General features: G+C 54.1%; 8 protein-coding genes across 8 annotated transcripts; 6 read left to right on the forward strand and 2 right to left on the reverse strand.

Moving 5' to 3' along the window:
- Positions 1-1,307: 1,307 nt before the first annotated feature.
- On the forward strand, positions 1,308-3,755 carry CLUP02_14271 (uncharacterized protein; the record flags this gene model as incomplete). The annotated part of the gene is made up of 9 exons (XM_049293202.1): positions 1,308-1,323; positions 1,540-1,667; positions 1,728-2,060; positions 2,132-2,420; positions 2,479-2,575; positions 2,677-3,080; positions 3,148-3,266; positions 3,328-3,355; positions 3,424-3,755. The coding sequence occupies 9 exons, from the start codon at positions 1,308-1,310 to the stop codon at positions 3,753-3,755; spliced, it is 1,746 nt and encodes a 581-aa protein (XP_049150348.1).
- A 707-nt stretch (positions 3,756-4,462) lies between these two features.
- CLUP02_14272 (subtilase) lies at positions 4,463-5,862 on the forward strand (the record flags this gene model as incomplete). Its single annotated transcript, XM_049293203.1, has 3 exons — positions 4,463-5,068; positions 5,132-5,285; positions 5,348-5,862. The coding sequence occupies 3 exons, from the start codon at positions 4,463-4,465 to the stop codon at positions 5,860-5,862; spliced, it is 1,275 nt and encodes a 424-aa protein (XP_049150349.1).
- Positions 5,863-5,951: 89 nt separating this feature from the next.
- On the forward strand, positions 5,952-8,576 carry CLUP02_14273 (uncharacterized protein; the record flags this gene model as incomplete). Its single annotated transcript, XM_049293204.1, has 13 exons — positions 5,952-5,961; positions 6,063-6,169; positions 6,232-6,361; positions 6,498-6,593; positions 6,660-6,667; positions 6,748-6,803; positions 6,876-6,975; positions 7,035-7,438; positions 7,569-7,606; positions 7,666-7,819; positions 7,891-7,987; positions 8,039-8,233; positions 8,337-8,576. 13 exons carry the CDS (start codon positions 5,952-5,954, stop codon positions 8,574-8,576), a joined length of 1,635 nt encoding a protein of 544 aa, XP_049150350.1.
- A 95-nt stretch (positions 8,577-8,671) lies between these two features.
- On the reverse strand, positions 8,672-9,875 carry CLUP02_14274 (uncharacterized protein; the record flags this gene model as incomplete). Its single annotated transcript, XM_049293205.1, has 6 exons — positions 8,672-8,773; positions 8,911-9,040; positions 9,127-9,221; positions 9,307-9,402; positions 9,472-9,547; positions 9,712-9,875. 6 exons carry the CDS (start codon positions 9,873-9,875, stop codon positions 8,672-8,674), a joined length of 663 nt encoding a protein of 220 aa, XP_049150351.1.
- Positions 9,876-9,915: 40 nt separating this feature from the next.
- CLUP02_14275 (squalene synthase) lies at positions 9,916-12,135 on the reverse strand (the record flags this gene model as incomplete). The annotated part of the gene is made up of 6 exons (XM_049293206.1): positions 9,916-9,958; positions 10,042-10,154; positions 10,261-10,422; positions 10,507-11,566; positions 11,654-11,804; positions 11,862-12,135. The coding sequence occupies 6 exons, from the start codon at positions 12,133-12,135 to the stop codon at positions 9,916-9,918; spliced, it is 1,803 nt and encodes a 600-aa protein (XP_049150352.1).
- An 867-nt stretch (positions 12,136-13,002) lies between these two features.
- On the forward strand, positions 13,003-13,849 carry CLUP02_14276 (uncharacterized protein; the record flags this gene model as incomplete). The annotated part of the gene is made up of 3 exons (XM_049293207.1): positions 13,003-13,269; positions 13,608-13,635; positions 13,782-13,849. The coding sequence occupies 3 exons, from the start codon at positions 13,003-13,005 to the stop codon at positions 13,847-13,849; spliced, it is 363 nt and encodes a 120-aa protein (XP_049150353.1).
- A 405-nt stretch (positions 13,850-14,254) lies between these two features.
- CLUP02_14277 (NAD dependent epimerase/dehydratase) lies at positions 14,255-15,208 on the forward strand (the record flags this gene model as incomplete). Its single annotated transcript, XM_049293208.1, has 2 exons — positions 14,255-14,698; positions 14,759-15,208. 2 exons carry the CDS (start codon positions 14,255-14,257, stop codon positions 15,206-15,208), a joined length of 894 nt encoding a protein of 297 aa, XP_049150354.1.
- A 1,158-nt stretch (positions 15,209-16,366) lies between these two features.
- CLUP02_14278 (DnaJ domain-containing protein) lies at positions 16,367-18,030 on the forward strand (the record flags this gene model as incomplete). Its single annotated transcript, XM_049293209.1, has 3 exons — positions 16,367-16,472; positions 16,545-17,809; positions 17,866-18,030. The coding sequence occupies 3 exons, from the start codon at positions 16,367-16,369 to the stop codon at positions 18,028-18,030; spliced, it is 1,536 nt and encodes a 511-aa protein (XP_049150355.1).
- Positions 18,031-18,459: the final 429 nt, after the last annotated feature.

The following is an 18,459-nucleotide window of genomic DNA, read 5'->3' on the forward strand; positions in this document are numbered from 1 at the left end:
CTCGACGAGACTCACGAGAGCGCTGACGGAGACAAGGCCAAGAAGCCCAAGACTGTTTGATGAGGGCATCGACTCGGGCGATACTATGTAGGGGGCATACGATTCACAAGAGGGAGGGTCTAGGTCGAGAATCTGAACTGCTCAGCGGTCTAACTTGACTGCTGAGCAAGCAGGTAGGTTCAGGGTCGAGGGACTGACAGACACCTTGCCACAGGTCCATACGGACAAAGTACCGTCAGTTCGCGAGGCCTGACATGGTGCTTGACTTGACAGCTTCAAGGCCACCTACCCTAGCCTGGCAGTAAAGCTGAGGTAAGGGGGCTTTGCGGACTAGAGCCAGACCGGGATGGCTACGGTCCAGAGAGGTGACGGGACAAGACCGGCTAATTATTCAAGTCCAGACAGACTGCCAGAGAGTGCGTGCAACTTGATACTGGGACAAGCAAACGGCGACTCGCGGATAGTAACAAGCAAGGAAAAGGCGAGAAAAGGGCTGCAAGACACAGATGGTTGCTGAGATAAGGTACGGTTACAGCAACCTTGACGGTAAAACTCCGAAGAGACGGCGACTGAGACTGGGCAACGTGGGCAGCCGACGTGGACCATTCTGTGGAGCACTGGAGCCTTTTCCAAGGTGAAGCTCGACCATGGAGGACAACAACGACGATGAGGAAGCTGACAATGGAGCCCTCTTTCCTTTTTTCTGCGATGAGGCGCTGAACTTGGACGTTACAGATTTAGTCGAAATGACAGGGTCGAAACCGGCGCTAGTGGAGGGGAGAGGAAAGGACGACGGAGCCCTGGAGGGGGAGGATCGACTTTTGCCAGGGCCTACCAATCCAGGATGGGCAGGACCAAGGGGATAATAAGAGGGGCGGCCTTGTTTGACTTGGCACGGCCAACGAGAAGCGCGCTTGGCTGCCGCAGCGCCCAAAAGGGGAACAGCTACGGCTTGACGCTTTCCCCATTGCGAGGTTAGTCTCCGTGACGAGCGAGAGAGCACGTACCGTTTAATTGGGGGTACGTACTGTGATCCTGGGTTGGACACCTGCCAGTTTTCCCAGGGGAGGGAAGAAAGGAGAGACAGAGGGCAGGTACCTACCTTACGGGGTAAGGTAGGCGCCCCCACTGAATGTCTCTTGTTCCTGCCTTGATAACCTAGCCACGACGATGGAAAAATGAAGAACCAGAACCACCCGGTGGAGGAAGGAGGCAAATAGGTAGGTATACGACATGAGAAAATTTTGGGTTAAGACAGACGAACGCAAAGCGTGGGAAAGAACCTAATAGAATCAGAAGAAGCAACGATGCGCATTGTCACAGGTTTGTGCTGGCACTGAGACCTTCATGATCCGAGAGACGGGGAGAGCCAACCATATGGCATGAGCCCATCTCTCTCACACACACGCCGTACATCTGCACACACAATCCGACCTTTTCTCCCATTGTTGGTTCGCCGCGATGGATGGATGGATGGGGATCGGGTGGTCAGCGAGCCAGATTCAACAGTTTTCTTCCGTCAGTCACAGACACTGACAGCACCGTCTGACCGCCCAAGAGACCGCGAGGCAGTGAGGCACAGAGAGAGGAGAGGCGCAGGTGAACGGAGAGGCGGCGGTTTGCAGCGGACGCCGTTCCCTTTGAAAAACGGCGCCTCTGCCGCTCTTGTGGCGTCTCTTTTTGATTACCCTGCGGTTAAGGGAGTGAGACAACACCCAACTGGGTAGGTCCAGAACCTTCAGCGCCATTTGCCATGGAGCACTACCAGAAAATATGCCACAAATTTCCCAGTTCTCGCCGATGGCTGGAACGGTTGGCAGTCGGGTGCCGCAAGTCTTGCGACGGCGCCCCGGGAATGGACCCTGTGTGCCTACCTGTGTAACTGTGTACCTGGGGGGGATGTGGTAAATCTCAATCACCACCCAATCGAACTGTGGCGTGCCGCCGTACGTGAGTCGAAGCCAACAGCCAACAACGCCAACGCCATCCATCCATCCACCATTGGATCTATCCATCCATCCCGCCGACTGCCGCCGTGTGGTATTCTGTACCTTGCCTTAGTGCGGTCCCTCCACCCCGGGACGCGCATGCCCTTCATTGTTTGAATTCGTACGTCACCTACGTACAACAGTGTGGTGTTTTCATACTTTCTACCGCCCGACGGCGATTTACCGTGGATACCAACGATGGAACAAAGCAGAAGAAAAAAAAGATCAATATTGGGAAAACAATAACATGTCATGGCCCATACTGCGTACAATTCGGGGAGAAGCATCAGTCAGTCGACTTTCTCCACAAGTCCACAAGCAACCCACCCCGGTCGTCAGTCCCCTTCCGACGACCAGAAAAAGGTGAAGCACAAGCCTTGATTGAGACTAGTGCCAAGAACGGCCCTGGGACTTTCCTCCCGAGAGTAAAATGTGTGGGTAATCGGTCTGAACCTCCTGACTTCCTTTTTGCTCTCTTGGCCTACTACAGTCTCTGGCATACGGAGGATGAGGGTTAGGTTACCTCGCAGCAGTGGTGATACGGAAACGGAGTCGCAAGAAGCAGGAGTCGACGTGTCTGCCACAGAGTGTGCACAATGCCAAACTGCCGCCACGCCATGCTGCTGCTCGTCTTCCCCCTCCCCATGCTCACTCTATCGCGTAGTATGTAGCGTAATGCCATGCACAGGCTGGGCGGCGTGGCACCGGCACCGATATTGCCAAAAAGTCGCGGCTTTTCGCATCAACCCCAAATGGGAGCCAAGCCCTCGGTGCACGGATATTTCGGTACGTATCCCCTTTTCCTCAGACACGCGCAGGCTTCGCAGGCTGGCGGCAGCACCGCTGGGCAGTGTGCGCTGGAGCGCTGGGCGCTGGGCAGAGTCTCCAGGTCCTACCTAGGTCCAGCCCACCTTTGCCGATACGTACCTTTCTCCCTCCTTGCTGTCCCCCGTCTTCCCCGTCCGTCACCATTTCTCTCCCGTCGCCTCTCCCAATTCCCGCTGGTCACTGGATCCAAGTCTTCGCCGTCGTCTAACTGTCCCGTCTTTTCTCGTCCCTTTCTCGGCTTCTACTCCTTGTTCTGCCGCAGATGTTGCCCAGAGCCTCGAAGGCCCGTCCACTTTTTTTTGTGCAGAATTCGAGATGCTGTATTCATAAGGTACCTTGACGTTATTCACTTGTGCTGAGCACTGTCTGTCGTCTGCCCCGTCTGGCCTCAGTCTCGGCCTGTCTCTTTTGCATCTTTTCTCTCTCCCCTCACGATCCTGCAATGAGGCAGTGAGAGTGAGACAGCATAGAGAATAACATATTGTACGGATGTTCTCGCTACCAAATACAGACACCTCGGGGCCAGTACCTCGTCCGTCGTTCGTTCTCTTGTCCTTGTCCAGTCTCTCTCTGCAGCATCCATCCATCCATCCATCCATCCATCCAGACAATGTCGCAAAGGTACATCCTCGCGTGGTCCACTCACACACGCCACACACCCCTCCAGGACCCAAAGACCACACCTCAGGGCCCCAGGTCAAGGTCAAGGTCAAGGTCGAGCACCAAAGCACACCAAGCAAGCACACACGCACATGGAGACACGCACAAGTGACAAACCTGGGCCAGGGACTGCGTACGGACAGGCTACAAGGTACGGATGCTGAGAGCAGGTACCTGGATTCATGTACCGCTGACACCCCCGGTCATCTTCCCTCCTTGTATGTACCTTACCTTATCCCCCTACTCCTGGGTACTCCTACTCCTACTCCTACTACCTAGTCCCAATATCCGTACTCCCTGCTTCCTCCCGTCCCCTTCTTTTTTCATCGTCCGTCGTTATACTTAAGTTACTGTCCACAACCTCTGCATCTTGCCCAGCTGTGCTTGGCCTTCCGTCTCTTACTTCTTCTTGCTCCGTCTCTCTCTCTATTCTTTCCCATCCTCCATAAATCTCTTCTTTTAGTCTATCCTCATCCTCACGTTCCTCCGTGTGGCCGGTTAGCTAAATACCAAACAACCTACCGCCTCCTCTTTCCGCTTCTTCGACTACTCTTTTATTACACCTTGTTTCAACTTGGTAACGGCAGCTTTTTATCGCATTGGAAAAGATTTGAGAAAAAAGTAAACAAGGGCTTTGTGTCGTGACTGGTATCCGAATCCTTCTTGGTTGCTCCTTCTCAGCATTTCTCGCTCGCACTCATTCGCGCCTTCCCAACCTCATCGAGTCACTCTCTCGCTCGCACCTTCCGTGCCGAACCTCCCAACCTCGACGACAAGACCTCGTTCTTTCCTCGTCAACCACCGCCACAAATTAAAAAAGTAGACCAGCGGTCTCGGCACTTTTTTCTTCTTCATCAGTACTTTTTTTTGACGACCTCTTCGACGACGACGAGCTAGTTCTCTCCCGTATCCTCTCTTTATTTAAATATCAACAACCTCACCGTATCTACATACACCACCAAACCTCCTCGAATTAACCGCCCAACATGGTTCGCGCTACCGCTCTCATCGCAGCCGTGCTGCCCGCCGCTCTCGCCGCTCCTTTCGGCCTCAGCAACAGCGGCGCTTCCACCAACGACTCTGGCTCCTTCATGGGCGTTCCCATCTCTAACCTCAACGCCGCCGACCTGATTCCCAACAAGTACATTGTCGTCTACAACAACACCTTTGACGATGATGCCATTACCTCCAAGATGTCCTCGTTCGCTGCCTCCATCAAGAAGCGCAACATTGGCAAGCGTTCCCTTGACGGTCGCTCCCTCAGCACCTCTACCCGCAACTTCAAGATGAACGCGTGGCGCGCCACCGTTATGGAGGCTGATGACTCCATGATCATGAGCGTCATGAACGCCGAGGAGGTTGCCTACGTCGAGCAGGATGCCAAGGTCAAGATCTCCGCCACCGTCTCCCAGACCAACGCTCCCCCCGGCCTTATCCGCATGTCTCACGCCGCTGCCGGTGAGGCTGGCTACGTCTTCGACCAGACAGGAGGTGACGGTATCACTGCCTACATCGTCGACACCGGTATCCTTACCACCCACTCCGAGTTCCAGGGCCGTGCTACCTTTGGCGCCAACTTCATCAACAGCGTTGTAAGTACCAGGAATCGTCTTGAGAGTGAGTGAGTAAGATGAGAGGCTAATGAAAAATACCAGGACACTGATGAGAACGGACACGGCTCCCACGTTGCTGGTACCATTGGTGGTCAGACTTTCGGTGTTGCCAAGAACGTCAACCTCATTGGCGTCAAGGTTCTTGATGGCGATGGTGCTGGCTCCAACTCTGGTGTTCTCGATGGCATGCAGTTCGGTAAGTTTCAACAGCCCCACAGTTTAACCTATGCAAATTTCCGAAGCTAACATCACCAAAAGTCATTGACGACGTCGCCAAGAAGAACCTCACTGGCAAGGCTGTCATGAACATGTCTCTTGGTGGCTCTGCCTCCGCTGCTGTCAACCGCGCTATCCAGGCTCTCAACAACGCTGGCATCGTCCCCGTCGTCGCTGCCGGAAACGAGAACCAGGATGCTGCCAACACCTCGCCCGCTTCCGCCCCCAACGCCATCACTGTCGGTGCCATTGATGCTCGCAACGACCGCAAGGCCTCCTTCTCCAACTTCGGCACTGTCGTCGACATCTTCGCCCCCGGTGTCAACATTCTCTCTGTCGGCATCACCTCCGATACCGCCACCAACACCCTGTCCGGTACCTCCATGGCCTCCCCTCACGTTGCTGGCCTTGCCGCCTACCTGATGGGTCTTGAGGGCCTCAACACCGTTAAGGCTGTTACCGACCGCATGCTCGCTCTCGCCACCGCCTCTGGTGCCTCTGTCCAGCGCAACACTGCTGGCACCACCAACCTGATTGCCAACAACGGACAGCTCTAGAAGTTCTGCCCTGATGGTAAATGCCCCAATGTGTTCCGCGTTGGTGGATTCTTTTAGCGTTTCTTTCATTGGAAACCTCAAAAGGCATGATGGCGTCACGTTGACTTTTTCGACACGTTTTCCTTGGTTTAATAAGTGATTCTCCCCCCATGTGTTTTTATATTCGAGGGGGAGATGAACACAAATTCACGGCATTTTAGAGGATACCCAGTCATTCGCACACATCACTGCATTGGCGCGCGGCCTGGACCAGCAAGCAAAGCACAAGCCTTCACCATCCAAGATGGGATACCTGGGGTTTCCGGGTGTCTGTCGGATGGTTTCAATTGTATGTAAAAGGAGAGAGAGAAGACACACAAAGCAAGAAAGAGAGGGTCTTCAAACCCGCATTTCAAGGACAAAAAACAGGCTCAAAAGAAAAAAGACCCCAAAAGAGTAGAAAAACCCTCGACGGGCTGGTTCCCTCGTACCACTTCATCAGGACTCGAAAATTCATTCTGTCTTGGGTTTTCCTATAACTCTTTTTTTCTTCCTTTTCGCTTTTTTCTCTAAAACCTGTTTTCTTGAACATTTTTCTGGTTTCGTTTGAGACCAAAAAATCACACTGTATTTAAGACAGAGATTCTCGAAATGAGATCTTGGTAATGAGAGCAGACAGCTACGGACTATTCACTTTCACGTTCAAACAAATTACTCTGCCTTGCGACTTGGCTTGATACTGCCTTTGCCTTGTGAGTAAGTGAGTGTATCAACGTGTCCAGCGACGATAGCCCTTCGACACGCACACCCTATGCTAGTTCTGATGGTATCACCTGCCCCTGGTGAATGACAACGGCCTTCAGCGCTATCATCATGTCACCTGACCTCGATATCCACAAAATCTAGGTGACGTCGAAGGAGGAAGGCGATGGCAGTTGTGTATCTCATCGAATAGATTACACGTCAACAAGCAGGAAACCTTATCTGCGCAACCTACCACATCTGATGATTCTAGGTGATTGATCAAGCTACAGTTGTCTCTTCCCCAACTCTACATACGGACCCAGCGGCTTCCTTGCGGGCTCCTTTCCAGTGAACGCACACAGAGCCAACGTCAACATTAGACTTCCACAGGTAGGTGATATGAGGAGGTGCGTCGTTCGGCCTGATCCTTACGACAAAAGGACTGGTAGAAAACCCAAAACGCGAATGACGCCATGACATATTCCGGACAGTTGGGGAAATTTGGTGGGAGAAGAACATTCGCAACTCCCCGAGGAGGGAAGGAAAGGATGGAGTACCTAAAGGCGGAGAAGAATCATGGGCGAGAATTGTCGTGGTGGAGGGTGGTGTGCGTGAAGGTTTGTGTTTCTCGCGTTTTGGAGATTAAGGTATACGAGGGATGGGATGAACTTGGCGTAGTGCCTTCCCTCTCGCATCTGCTATGTGTTGTTTCCTCTCTACACGGTGCTTCCCGAAGACTGAGATGCTTCACCGCGTGCCGTTATCCGTTATCCGAGGGCCGTGGAAGCGAAAGATGGAAGATTGATGTCGCACATCATGGGACGGACATGATGCCTTTCCCGATTCGTTCTCAGTAAGATGGTGCGTTGGCATCTGCGCGGATGACGGGTTCCGAAACTAGGTTCCATGGGGGGATTCTGTTTCCCTCCCTCCCTCCCCTTCCTTCTTAACCTTCTTTTTTGGGTGTTGGGGAGACTGAATAGAGTTGGCGAGGATGGAAGGAGATGGGATGGAGGTGCGAGTGCGTCAGAGGCACCCATCCACTACCACTCACACATGTTTATTTCTGATGGCTGTGAGATGAGGTAAGATGCGAGGGAAAAGCATGTGGTCAGCTCAAAGGACCGGCGTACAGTCCTACACCCATCGCACGCGGGCGGATTCGTCTCATCTCCAACACACACGCACAGAAGCAACAAATTAGAGATGCGTCCTTGCTTGTTTGTGGTCCGGCGTCCGAAGGGGGAAAAAAGGGTAAGGGAAACGGAGAAACGGAGTAGGAAAGGGGATGACTTTCTTCAGCAGTACGCCCGGGAGCCCATTGTTCTACGGTCACGTTTCGGAGATGGGTGTTCGGGACCGGGGTGGGAAAGGGAAGGGGAGATGCGAGATCCGACGACCTGTGAAAAGCCCAATACGAGAACGAGAGAGAATGGGAATTGCTGTGCTGTAGAAGAGGGTGCCTGCATTCACTCGTCGTCACATATTTGAAGCCATCTACGTCCCAGAAACTTGCCATTGGCGTGGTGATCGACCGCTCTCGCAAACACATCTTTACAAGAAGGACGAGCCAAGAGCAGGGCATGTACAAATAATGCTAAAGTGTTGGCAAATACCAGATATATACAGATGTCTTGGCCAGACTATGGTGATGGAGATGTCCACACCACGACAAAACATAAATAAACAGTACTCTTGAAGCCTGGAAGGAAGCTAGATCCAGCCTCAGCCTTGGCTGAAGCATGATTCAGCGATACCAAGAACCGCTTGTCTCTTACTTACCGGTCCGAAACGTCCCGTTGTCCTTTCGCCTCTCCCAATTCTCCTTGAACGTTCCCCATCAATCTGGCGCTGACACCGCTATGCAAAACGGAGATCTCGGGTCTTGGCGTCGAAAGGGGGGAGACCAGGCTACCAGCAACGGCCATCCCGGGTCTCCCGTTCTCGCGCGCGCCGTGCCCCGCCGCACGCCACCCGCGTGCAGCGGATGAGAGCGAGCGAGAGAGACGCAGAGAGAGAGAGAGAGAGAGAGAGAGAGAGAGAGAGGGAAGACAACGGAGGATAAGGCCAAGGTGGTCCGCGCAACTCACGTGGCTTCGTGGGCTTCCGGCCTCTCGTCTCTGACCCGAGCCGAGAGAAAGGGAGGGATGGCCGGCGTGGGAGCGAAGCAGGGCTGAAAAGGCTGAAGCTGGATCTTCACGTTTCATGTATTCCCCAGACTTGACCCAGGTGTCGCCGTGTCGGGGAGAAGGCGGAAAAGGTTAAAAACACATAACACGGTCCCGGTATGCCTGTGTGTGTACATCACGCAAGTGCCTGGGAAACCGGGTTCGGGCCTTGCGCATAAACGCCGAGACGTCTTCCAAGAGCCGCATCTTCTTCGTTTGCAACTGCGCACTGCTGTCTCTTGCAACGATTCGAAAGGAAGACCGGACGAAAGACTTTGGTGGCGGGCCTGAAGACAGAAGAGCATGCTGAGCAGCAACCTGGTAAGCCTAGGCGTCTCCGTGGGTTCAATGGATTAGGTACATATAGAGGCACCGCGGCGCTGCGTGCTTCATCTGATTATTGGTGACTATTGGTGACCTGCAAGTCCATGTTCGACGAGAGGCCAAGTCAAGCAGGCCAAGTGATTTCTGCATTGCGTTGGTGACCAATTGACTGGAATTGGGGGCTTTGGGACGATGACTTGGATTATGAATTTTCGTGTCTTCTTATTACAACGGTTCCCCGGCCGCGGGATGATTTGAATACATCGGTCGTCGCTTTGGCTCTTCCATGGACTTCAAAATCGGGACAAGTTCCTCCAGAAAAGTACTGAAGAGACAGGTCATGTCGGTCTTGGCGACAGGCTCATCTACTTGATGCCGTGACAGCGCCTGTCACCTCTTCGCCGTAGGCCCCGGGGCCAGACGAGACGAGTAAGCTCTCAATTGACCTAGCCTTGTGGCTATTACAGGGCCTGTCGCAGTCACAAGAAGAAACACATGAAACAGTGGAACATGGTGAAAGAATGTTTGCAAGCCGGAGCAAAAGAGCGCGTCCCGAGGGCGATGGAAGACACGCCCGCCCCGTACCCGCCGCGTGATGGACGGGGTCTTTGCCGGTGGGTTTTGATATCAGCACTTCTTCGGCACAACCACAGTCATGACCACCTTGCGATGGGACTGAATTGCAATTTGACATCCGTGCTTGGTTTGAGGAGGGATAGTGGATGTCACTGTGTAAATCATGTCGGACAGACGATCGATATGAAAGCAACAAGACCAGATGCGTCGCGAAAAACCCATCACGAGGATGGTGTGTATTAGCAAGATTAGTATGGGCTCCTCAATATTTCGTAGCCATGCCGGCGGCGAGCAACCGAAAACTCCTCGTCAATATGTACCGTCAACAGTCAGATGCAGCGTAGCAGTCAAAGAACAACTTTTGTTCTTGTCTGTCTGGTAGAGTTACAGCTCCTTGTGCTCGATCGGCGTCGCCGCGCCGGTCTCGCTGCCAGGCCAGTAAATGCTATCCGTCTTCCACAACGAGTCGAAGCGTGCACCAAAGAACCAGGCAGTTCCAATCTGAGGGTGGTGATCAGTTGAGAGTTGAGGGTAGAAAAGCAGAGGGTGAAGGTTGATGTTGGAAGAACGAGGGGGAAATGAGGAAGAAAATTTCGGAGCTACTCACCATAAGACCAGATACGAAAAAGAGGGTCAACAGAACCATGCCGCCCAATACGAAGGCCTCGCCTGCATCCATACCCGGTTGGCCCCGCTCTTTCTGTTTCGCCGCATCTCCGAGCAGCTTGGGGTCCTGTCTCGGGAACAGAGAGTCGATGAATTGCTCAATCTGGAGGGTCAACCGTTAGCAATTGACTTTCTGACGCGAGACAAATGTGTCTTTGGAAAAAGACAAAGAAACACCACCACATACCTTGCCGCACTGCACGCTAATCTGCACGTAGTTGGGGTCGCGCGGGTCGTTCTTCTTGTGTATCCGACGGGTGTAGTCTCTGAAAACCTCACACACAATTTGGAGGTTCTGTGTTGACTTGGTCATGAGGTAGCATGCGTCGCCCTTGGTGATCTTGATGTGGCTGCTGAAGATGGCAGGGTTACGGAAGACGAGCTCCAACGTCGCAATAGCCATGCTCTGGGGGATAGCGACGAAGTTGAAGACACTCTGATCCTTGATACCAGCCATGTAGAACAGGCACTCCTCAGTGTGCTTGAGAGCATTCAGAACCATCTCGGAGCTGCACTCGAGAGCCTTGGGCAGGTTCTCGGGCTTGAAGAGATCGTCCCAGGTGTCGACGTGCTTGCTCCAGATCTCCTTGGGCCAGAAACGGCGCTTGTCGAGGTAGTCCTCGTGGACGTCGCGAATGATGTTGGTCTTTTGGAGGAACTGTCCCATGGACTCGGTGAGCGCGGGGCGCTCGAGAAGCTTGGGGTTGGCCATGTTGCCCTCGACGAAGAGGCGGGTCAGGCCGTCACCGACGAGACCGGCAACGTAGTGGCAGTAAAGCTCGTACTCCTTGATGGTCGCAACACCGTTCTCGTTGTGCTCGGCGTTGAGAGCGTAGTCGGCCATGCCGTTACCCATCTTGATCGTGATATCCTTGATGATCTCGTAGTAGGGCTTCTTGATCTTCTTCAGCTCAGTTACGACATCGTCAAAGTGCACCAGGAGCTCGCGGTCCTTCTCGTTAGGACCGTTCTTGGTGAAAGTCCAGCCATCCGTCTCCATGTACTTATCAAACTGGCGCAGCAGAGGCTCCTTCTCCTTGATATCCAATGTCATATCATCTTCGATGGTGTCGAGGCCGCGCAGCACAAGGTAGAACAGGCAAACGGGAACCAGGAGTTCGGGGTTGAGCTCCTGGATGACGGCGGAGAAACTACGGCTCGTCTTGTTGAGGAATTCGAAGCACGACTTCAGCGTAGGGTCTTCCTTTGAGGGATCGCGGTGGTGGACGGGGTCGTGCCAGACCTTCCTAGAAGTGTATCAGCAGATGTGAGGTAGAGAAGCAGCAAAGCGGTCTGCGTGCGCGTGCTCGGTGAGAGGGAGTCAGGCGGCGTACCATTGGATGATGGAGCGAAGCTGGTTGGGGTGAAGGAGGTAGTAAATGACACCCATGATGGCGGTCTGTCGTCGCGGCGGACGGCGGATTGCTAGAATCGGACAGTAGCGCAGAGGCTTAAGGAGTTGACGACGGAAGAACGAAGTCGAGTCTCGTAGGGGACAGCAAAGCTAAGTCAGTCAGTCCTCGTAGAGTTCGTGGAGTTGACCAAGGTAGCTGGCTATGTGCGGGTTCGTCGTGGGCTGCGGATTGAAGGTTTGCGCGCGCAGTCGTTGGCAGGTGGTCTCAGCTTCTGCTTTTTTGCTCACGTTCCAGTCAATGACCTCAAATTTCGCGTGCGTTTTATAGCAGGGAGGACACGGGCTGTTGCGTGGAGAAGAGTCGACAAGCAAACTGGATTGTTGACCTTGGATGAACGGCAGACGGGGATTCAACAACAAGACCGCGGAAGAATAGGAGGGAAAGAAGTTATCCGCTGTCATCAAATCAAAAGTCCAAAAAAGTGACCAATTCACCCGGGCAGGAAGGCGCCAAAACGGGGGAAAGGACGTTAGTGCAGCTGACCCCGGCTCCTTTTCTCCAAATTGCCATGGAAAATGCAACCTGGGACCGTTTTCCCGTCACACTCACCTCATTTCCAGGTACGTGGAGGTTATTAGGTAAGCCTCCAGGGCATTCAAGGCTTGGCCTCAGCGCTGTTGGGTGGTCTACTGACAGCCAGAAGACGGCCAGATAGCGCCTCTTACAGTGATACCCCGCCTGTGTATGGTGCCTTATCCGCTGAACACTGCCCACTTCAGCGTGTCAGTCACTGGAATTGGTGTCAGGAACGCACTGACCGAGCCAGTTCGGCTAAAGCTAGGCGAGCCAATGGGATGGACGACTAGATCTGATTGGCAGATGGTCGGTGATGGCGGGGCAGGTCCCTGCCTTCCGGGTCGTTTGCTTCTCATTCTCGAATTTCAGCAGGTGCGGGGCACGGAGGGCGGTTCCTTCCATGCTGGGAGTGGAAGGAGTTCATTATTTCAGGGTCTGCCTTCCTGCCTTTTTTGAACGAAGCTTCCGTCGGGGTCGTCTCTTTCTCGTCTGGTTAGCAACCAACGGCCCAACTCACATGACTTTTGTTTAGCGACGTTTATCCTTGGCATCTTCTTCGCACCTTTGGTATTGCTACCTTGCTGCTGCTTCTGTTGCTGTTTCTCCTCTTCACACACCGAAAGAAAGAAGAAGCCGACAACAGATGATTTATCGACTCTGCTGCATACGCCAATCGAGGTGTGAGTGGAGAGCAACAGCAGCAATTCCACGCATGTCAGCCCCCCCGACACGGCATCAGTCCAATTGTTCCCATGGCTCAGCCTCCCCCTTCATGTTCATGGCCCGACTATCCGATCAGCGCGCAACCCATCGTCTGGTTTTCTGGACATCCCACGGTGGCATCGCAGCAGCACATGGCCAAGACCCTTGAGGATTTCCGAGATGGACGTTTCTTTGCGGCTCCGGGCTTCTGGTCCCCACCACGGCCGACGCGGCATTCGACCCTCGCTGGTCTACCGCCGCCCGCCATTGCCACCACCACCGTGGCACCGCCATTACCTCCAAGGGAGCATAATGCGGTGAGCCATCGGACGGCAATGTCTCACTGTCTGCATCCCCCAAGGGAGGCTTTTCATCCGTCTAGCCTCCTTCATCCTAGACCGCATCACTTCCGCGATACTTGTCTTGGAGCTGCTGCGACACCACGTAGCTAAGTAGCTACTTTTTTCCTTATGTCTCTTGCTAACATGATGATTTTTCATGGTCGGCTTAATCATATTCTGCCACTACTGGTGACTATCTTCCACGGAGTCCACTTCACCAGAGCTCATGACAAAGCTAGGGGACGCCAGGACGAAAATAGCTGTCTGCTACGGATACTCTCTCCGATAACAGCAGCTATCAATATGGAACGTAGCTCCTGGTAAGCTTCGTACTCGAGGTACGTAAGTTTCGCTACGGGGTCGCACCTTTGACCGTGGTACCTCCCGAAGGTGGGGGTGGGAACGACACATTGAACACACCATCTGTCCAATGTAAGTCGCTGCGACTAATTATTGCTGGCTGTGCTACTACTGCTGCTCTGCAGTAGGTATCCAGACAGAGACCAGCATACCGGAAGACGGGAGGGTCGAGAGGGTCGAGACCGCGCGCAGCTGAAAGGGCAGAGTGGCAGATTGGCAGATAGTACGACTCGTACCTGAACCCAAACTTTATGTCCTCCCCTCCTCCTCTCCCTGGCCTCGTACCTGCCACGCTTACCCCAGATAAATAATCCGTCTCACACTCTTTCTCCCCTTGCCCTGCTGTTCGAGTGGCTTGTCTTACAAATTACTCAATTTGTCCTTTTCTTCTTCTTTCCTCACCCTCCCAGCTGTCTTCTCCCTTGCCAGCCTCGAGCATATAAGACGTCCGAATCGACATCTCACCCGACTCCGTCACCAACTTACACCATCCCAGCAGCCAGTCGAATCCTGACAAAGTTCCGCCCGACCCCTCTCCGACGACCCGCCGATAATTCAAACCATAATCCTCAAGGGACGAACAACACCACCATCATCCACAATGGCTACCAACGGACACTCTGCGAACAAGTTCCTCATCTGGGGTGGCGAGGGCTGGGTTGCGAACCACCTCAAGGTCCTCCTCGAGGGACAGGGCAAGGAGGTCTACACCACCACCGTCCGCATGGAGAACCGTGAGGGCGTCCTCGCCGAGCTCGAGAAGGTCAAGCCTACCCACGTTCTCAACTGCGCTGGCTGCACTGGTCGCCCCAATGTCGACTGGTGCGAGGACAACAAGGAGGCTACGATGCGATCCAACGTTATCGGCACCCTGAACCTCACCGATGCCTGCTTCCTCAAGGGCATCCACTGCACCGTCTTCGCCACCGGCTGCATCTACCAGTACGACGACGCCCACCCCATTGGCGGTGCTGGCTACCTCGAGACCGACCCTGCCAACTTTAAGGGCAGCTTCTACTCGGACACCAAGGGTCACGTCGAGGAGGTATGTTATTAATCACAAGCCGCTGGCGTCTGGATCAATCACTAATCGGGTACTCTGCAGATCATGAAGCACTACAAGAACTGCCTCATCCTCCGCCTGCGTATGCCCGTCAGCGACGACCTCCACTCCCGCAACTTTGTTACCAAGATTGCCAAGTACGACCGTGTCGTTGATATCCCCAACTCCAACACCATTCTCACTGATCTCCTCCCGGCTTCCATCCTCATGGCCGAGCACAAGGACACTGGCATCTACAACTTCACCAACCCCGGTGCCATTTCTCACAACGAGGTGCTCTCCCTCTTCAAGGAGATTGTCCGTCCCGATTTTACATGGAAGAACTTCTCGCTCGAGGAGCAGGCCAAGGTCATCAAGGCCGGCCGCAGCAACTGCAAACTCGACACCACCAAGTTGGAGAAGAAGCTCAAGGAGTACAACTACACGGTGCCCGAGGTTCACGACGCCTACAGGGGATGCTTCGAGCGCATGAAGGCCAACGGTGTCGTGTAAATAGAAGAGGGAAAAAAGCAAATCGGATTTGGCGCATATGGGAACTTGGCCGCTCTAGCAAGACTTAGAGACTGGAATGAACTAGAAAAATTGCAGTTTGAGTTGTTGAAGACTGTCCAGATTGATGCAGTGAGCATAGCATGATTCCAGATGCCATCGGGCTGGTGGCAGGCGCTGAAGATTGAACGGTGTCCTTTGCGTGAGAGTCGGTGCAGCCGGGGTGGAGAAGAGTCATCTCGGCGTTGTCCGGTTGACTTGAGCTCTGAAAGCTTGTGAAGCGGATCGCCGACTGTTGTCGATCACTTTGGAGGCCTGGAAATATCGTGATGCAGCTATCAGCTATCGTCGCCTGCAATGTGACAGCTGACGCTGTAGAGCCCGGGATAGCAACCTGACACGAGCCATGCTGTTCTCTCCCAAAACTTCCAAAGAAAACTTCCAAAGAAGCCCTTGATGAAAATGTTTTGGATTGAGAGGGAATCTGTATTTTGGATACCGACTCTTTGTGATGCAGACAGAAAACGGCAGATGGGCTGGACCGTGCAACGTCATCCCTGCCAGCAGGTCCCTGTCCGCGTAATCTCCAAGGCCGCAGTGGACATCGCCATCGTCCATGCAGCCTATGGAAAGGGCGGGAGGGAAAGAATGGCACCATGCCAGCACCCAGTGGGAGGGCAGGTTACCTTACCAGCCGTAAGGCTCAGAAGTAGGTACCGTAATTCAGCCTGGCCGTTCCATGGCAGTGCATGGTTACTCACCAAAAAGTCACCACAATGCTCACTGAAACCCACCGTTGGTGACCGCCCAGCGCCCATAGGTCTCGCCCAACGACGTAATCTGGCGGGGCACCGCGAAAACGTAAATCCATCCAAAAATCTAGGTAATCGGCGGGCACCTTGCAGCAGTTGGGTCACTTTTTGGTGTGGCACGCCGCACCGCCCAGTTCATTCGACCGCCGCTACGTCCGATTCCTTGTGATTCTCGCTTGAATCACGATTCGCAAGTCTATCCCTACCCTCATCACCCCGCGATCTTTCCTGCAGAGGACCTCTTACTCCCTCACTCAACCTTTTTCTCTTGTTTATCAACGAAGAAAACATTTGCGCCGTTTCTATACCTAGATTTCCTTCTACCTAATACCCCTCATTCCTTGCGACCATGGTTGTCGACACCGCATACTACGACACTCTCGGTGTTCAGCCCACCGCCACAGACATCGAAATCAAGAAGGCCTACCGAAAGCTTGCCATCGTTCACCACCCGGGTATGTAAAATCACCTGTTTGATTTCTACTGCACTCTACTGCGTCACGGAAGCTGACTTGAACCCCCTGCAGACAAGAACCCCAACGACCCCTCCGCCCACGAAAAGTTCCAAGAAATTGGCGAAGCCTACCAAGTCCTCTCCGACAAGGACCTCCGAGCAGCCTACGACAAGTATGGAAAGGACAGCGCGAAGCCTTCCGAGGGCTTTGCCGACCCGGCCGAGTTCTTCAGCTCCATCTTTGGCGGCGATGCCTTTGTCGACTGGATCGGTGAGATTAGCCTGATGAAGGATCTGACGGCCACTATGGACATCACCATGCAGGAGGGTGAGGAGGGCGCTGAGGGCGCCGAAGCTGCCGACGGCGAGTTCCCTGGCACTGAGGAGGCCAAGAAGGAGAGCATGAAGGCTGGAGACGCAGAAAAGGCTGGCGCCGCCGCCGCTGCCGCCGCTGCTCCTCCGCCAACCGTCGTCGTTGAAGACGAGAAGGAGGCTCATAAGGCAGCCGACTCTGCCGCTGCTGGCACCGCCAACGCGCCTCCTCCCCCATACGCCGCTGAGGGTAGAACACCATCACCGAGCCCGTCCGGTACCTCGGGTACCGCAAAGCGCACTCAGATCCCCCTCCGGCCTGCGCTTATGGACAGGCCCTCGGACGAAGTCGCAGGCCAGCCCGAGTCGGAGGAGTCGCTGCGGAAGAAAGAGAAGAAGAAGGGTAGCTTGACCAAGGAGCAGCGCGATCAGCTCGCCGCCTACGACAAGGAGCGCGCCCGCGTCCGCCAGGAGCGTGTCGACACCCTCGCCCGCAAGCTCCTCGACAGAATAAGCGTGTGGACCGAGACCGACAAGGGCGCTGACGTCACCAAGGCGTTCCAAGAAAAGACTCGTCTCGAGGTCGAGAACATGAAGATGGAGTCTTTCGGTCTGGATATCCTCCACGCCATCGGCCAGACGTACTTGGCCAAGGCCACCGGTCTGCTGCGGAGTCAGAAGTTCCTGGGCATCGGCGGTTTCTTCAGCCGCGTCAAGGACAAGGGCACGATCGTGAAGGAGACTTGGAACACCATCAGCTCTGCCATCGACGCACAGCAGACCATTGAGGAGATGGCGCGCATGGAGGAGAAGGGCGGCGAGGAGTGGTCCGAGGATCGCAAGGCCGAGTACGAGCGCCGCGTCACAGGCAAGATCCTCACTGCCGCATGGCGCGGCTCCAAGTTTGAGATTCAGAGTGTGCTGCGTGAGGTGTGCGACTCCGTCCTCAACGACAAGAAGATCCCCTTGGCCAAGAGACTGGAGCGCGCTGAGGCACTGGTCATCATCGGTGACATTTTCTCCAAGGTAATATTTTCTCTCCTGGTTGCCATTCTGTTCATGGTGCTAACATATTGTTCCAGGCCGCGAGATCCCCCGAGGAGGAAGGCGACTACCTCGTCTTCGAGCAGCTCGTCGCCGAGGCAGCCATCAAGAAGGATAAGGAGTCCAAGAAGAAGGGCAAGAAGCACCCGTCAGCGGATGTCGCTGAGGATGCGCCCAACGTCCCCAAGCCCGAGAAGGCATAAACTACTTCGCGGGGGGGAAAGAGGGACAGAGTGCGCACGAGATACCACAACCGTTTGAAACTTCGATTCTTCTTTGGGGCCTTAGCTTACCTACCTTTACCTGATTGTTACAAACTCTGGGCTACTTGAGCGAATAGACGGGACTTTTGGGAGAGGCTACTACTTGACGGTTGTTTGTTGGAGTTGGCTTCCCTACTCACCATTCGGCATGGGTGACTGATATTATCAGCGAATACAAAGTATACTTTTATGATGGACTTGATTGGATGTTTGGACTTTCCTTTTGGACTTGTTTACCGTGGACCTACGTCACATAATTTATGTGACGAAGGACTTCCCGTGCTAAGATGAGTTGTGGTGGGTGCTGCTGTGGTCCTCAGAACCGGAGAGAGATGGATTGTGTAAGCCCTCTTAAGAGACGAGGATGTT

Source organism: Colletotrichum lupini, chromosome 7 (genome assembly GCF_023278565.1).
Source record: "Colletotrichum lupini chromosome 7, complete sequence".
NCBI classification, from domain to species: domain Eukaryota; kingdom Fungi; phylum Ascomycota; class Sordariomycetes; order Glomerellales; family Glomerellaceae; genus Colletotrichum; species Colletotrichum lupini.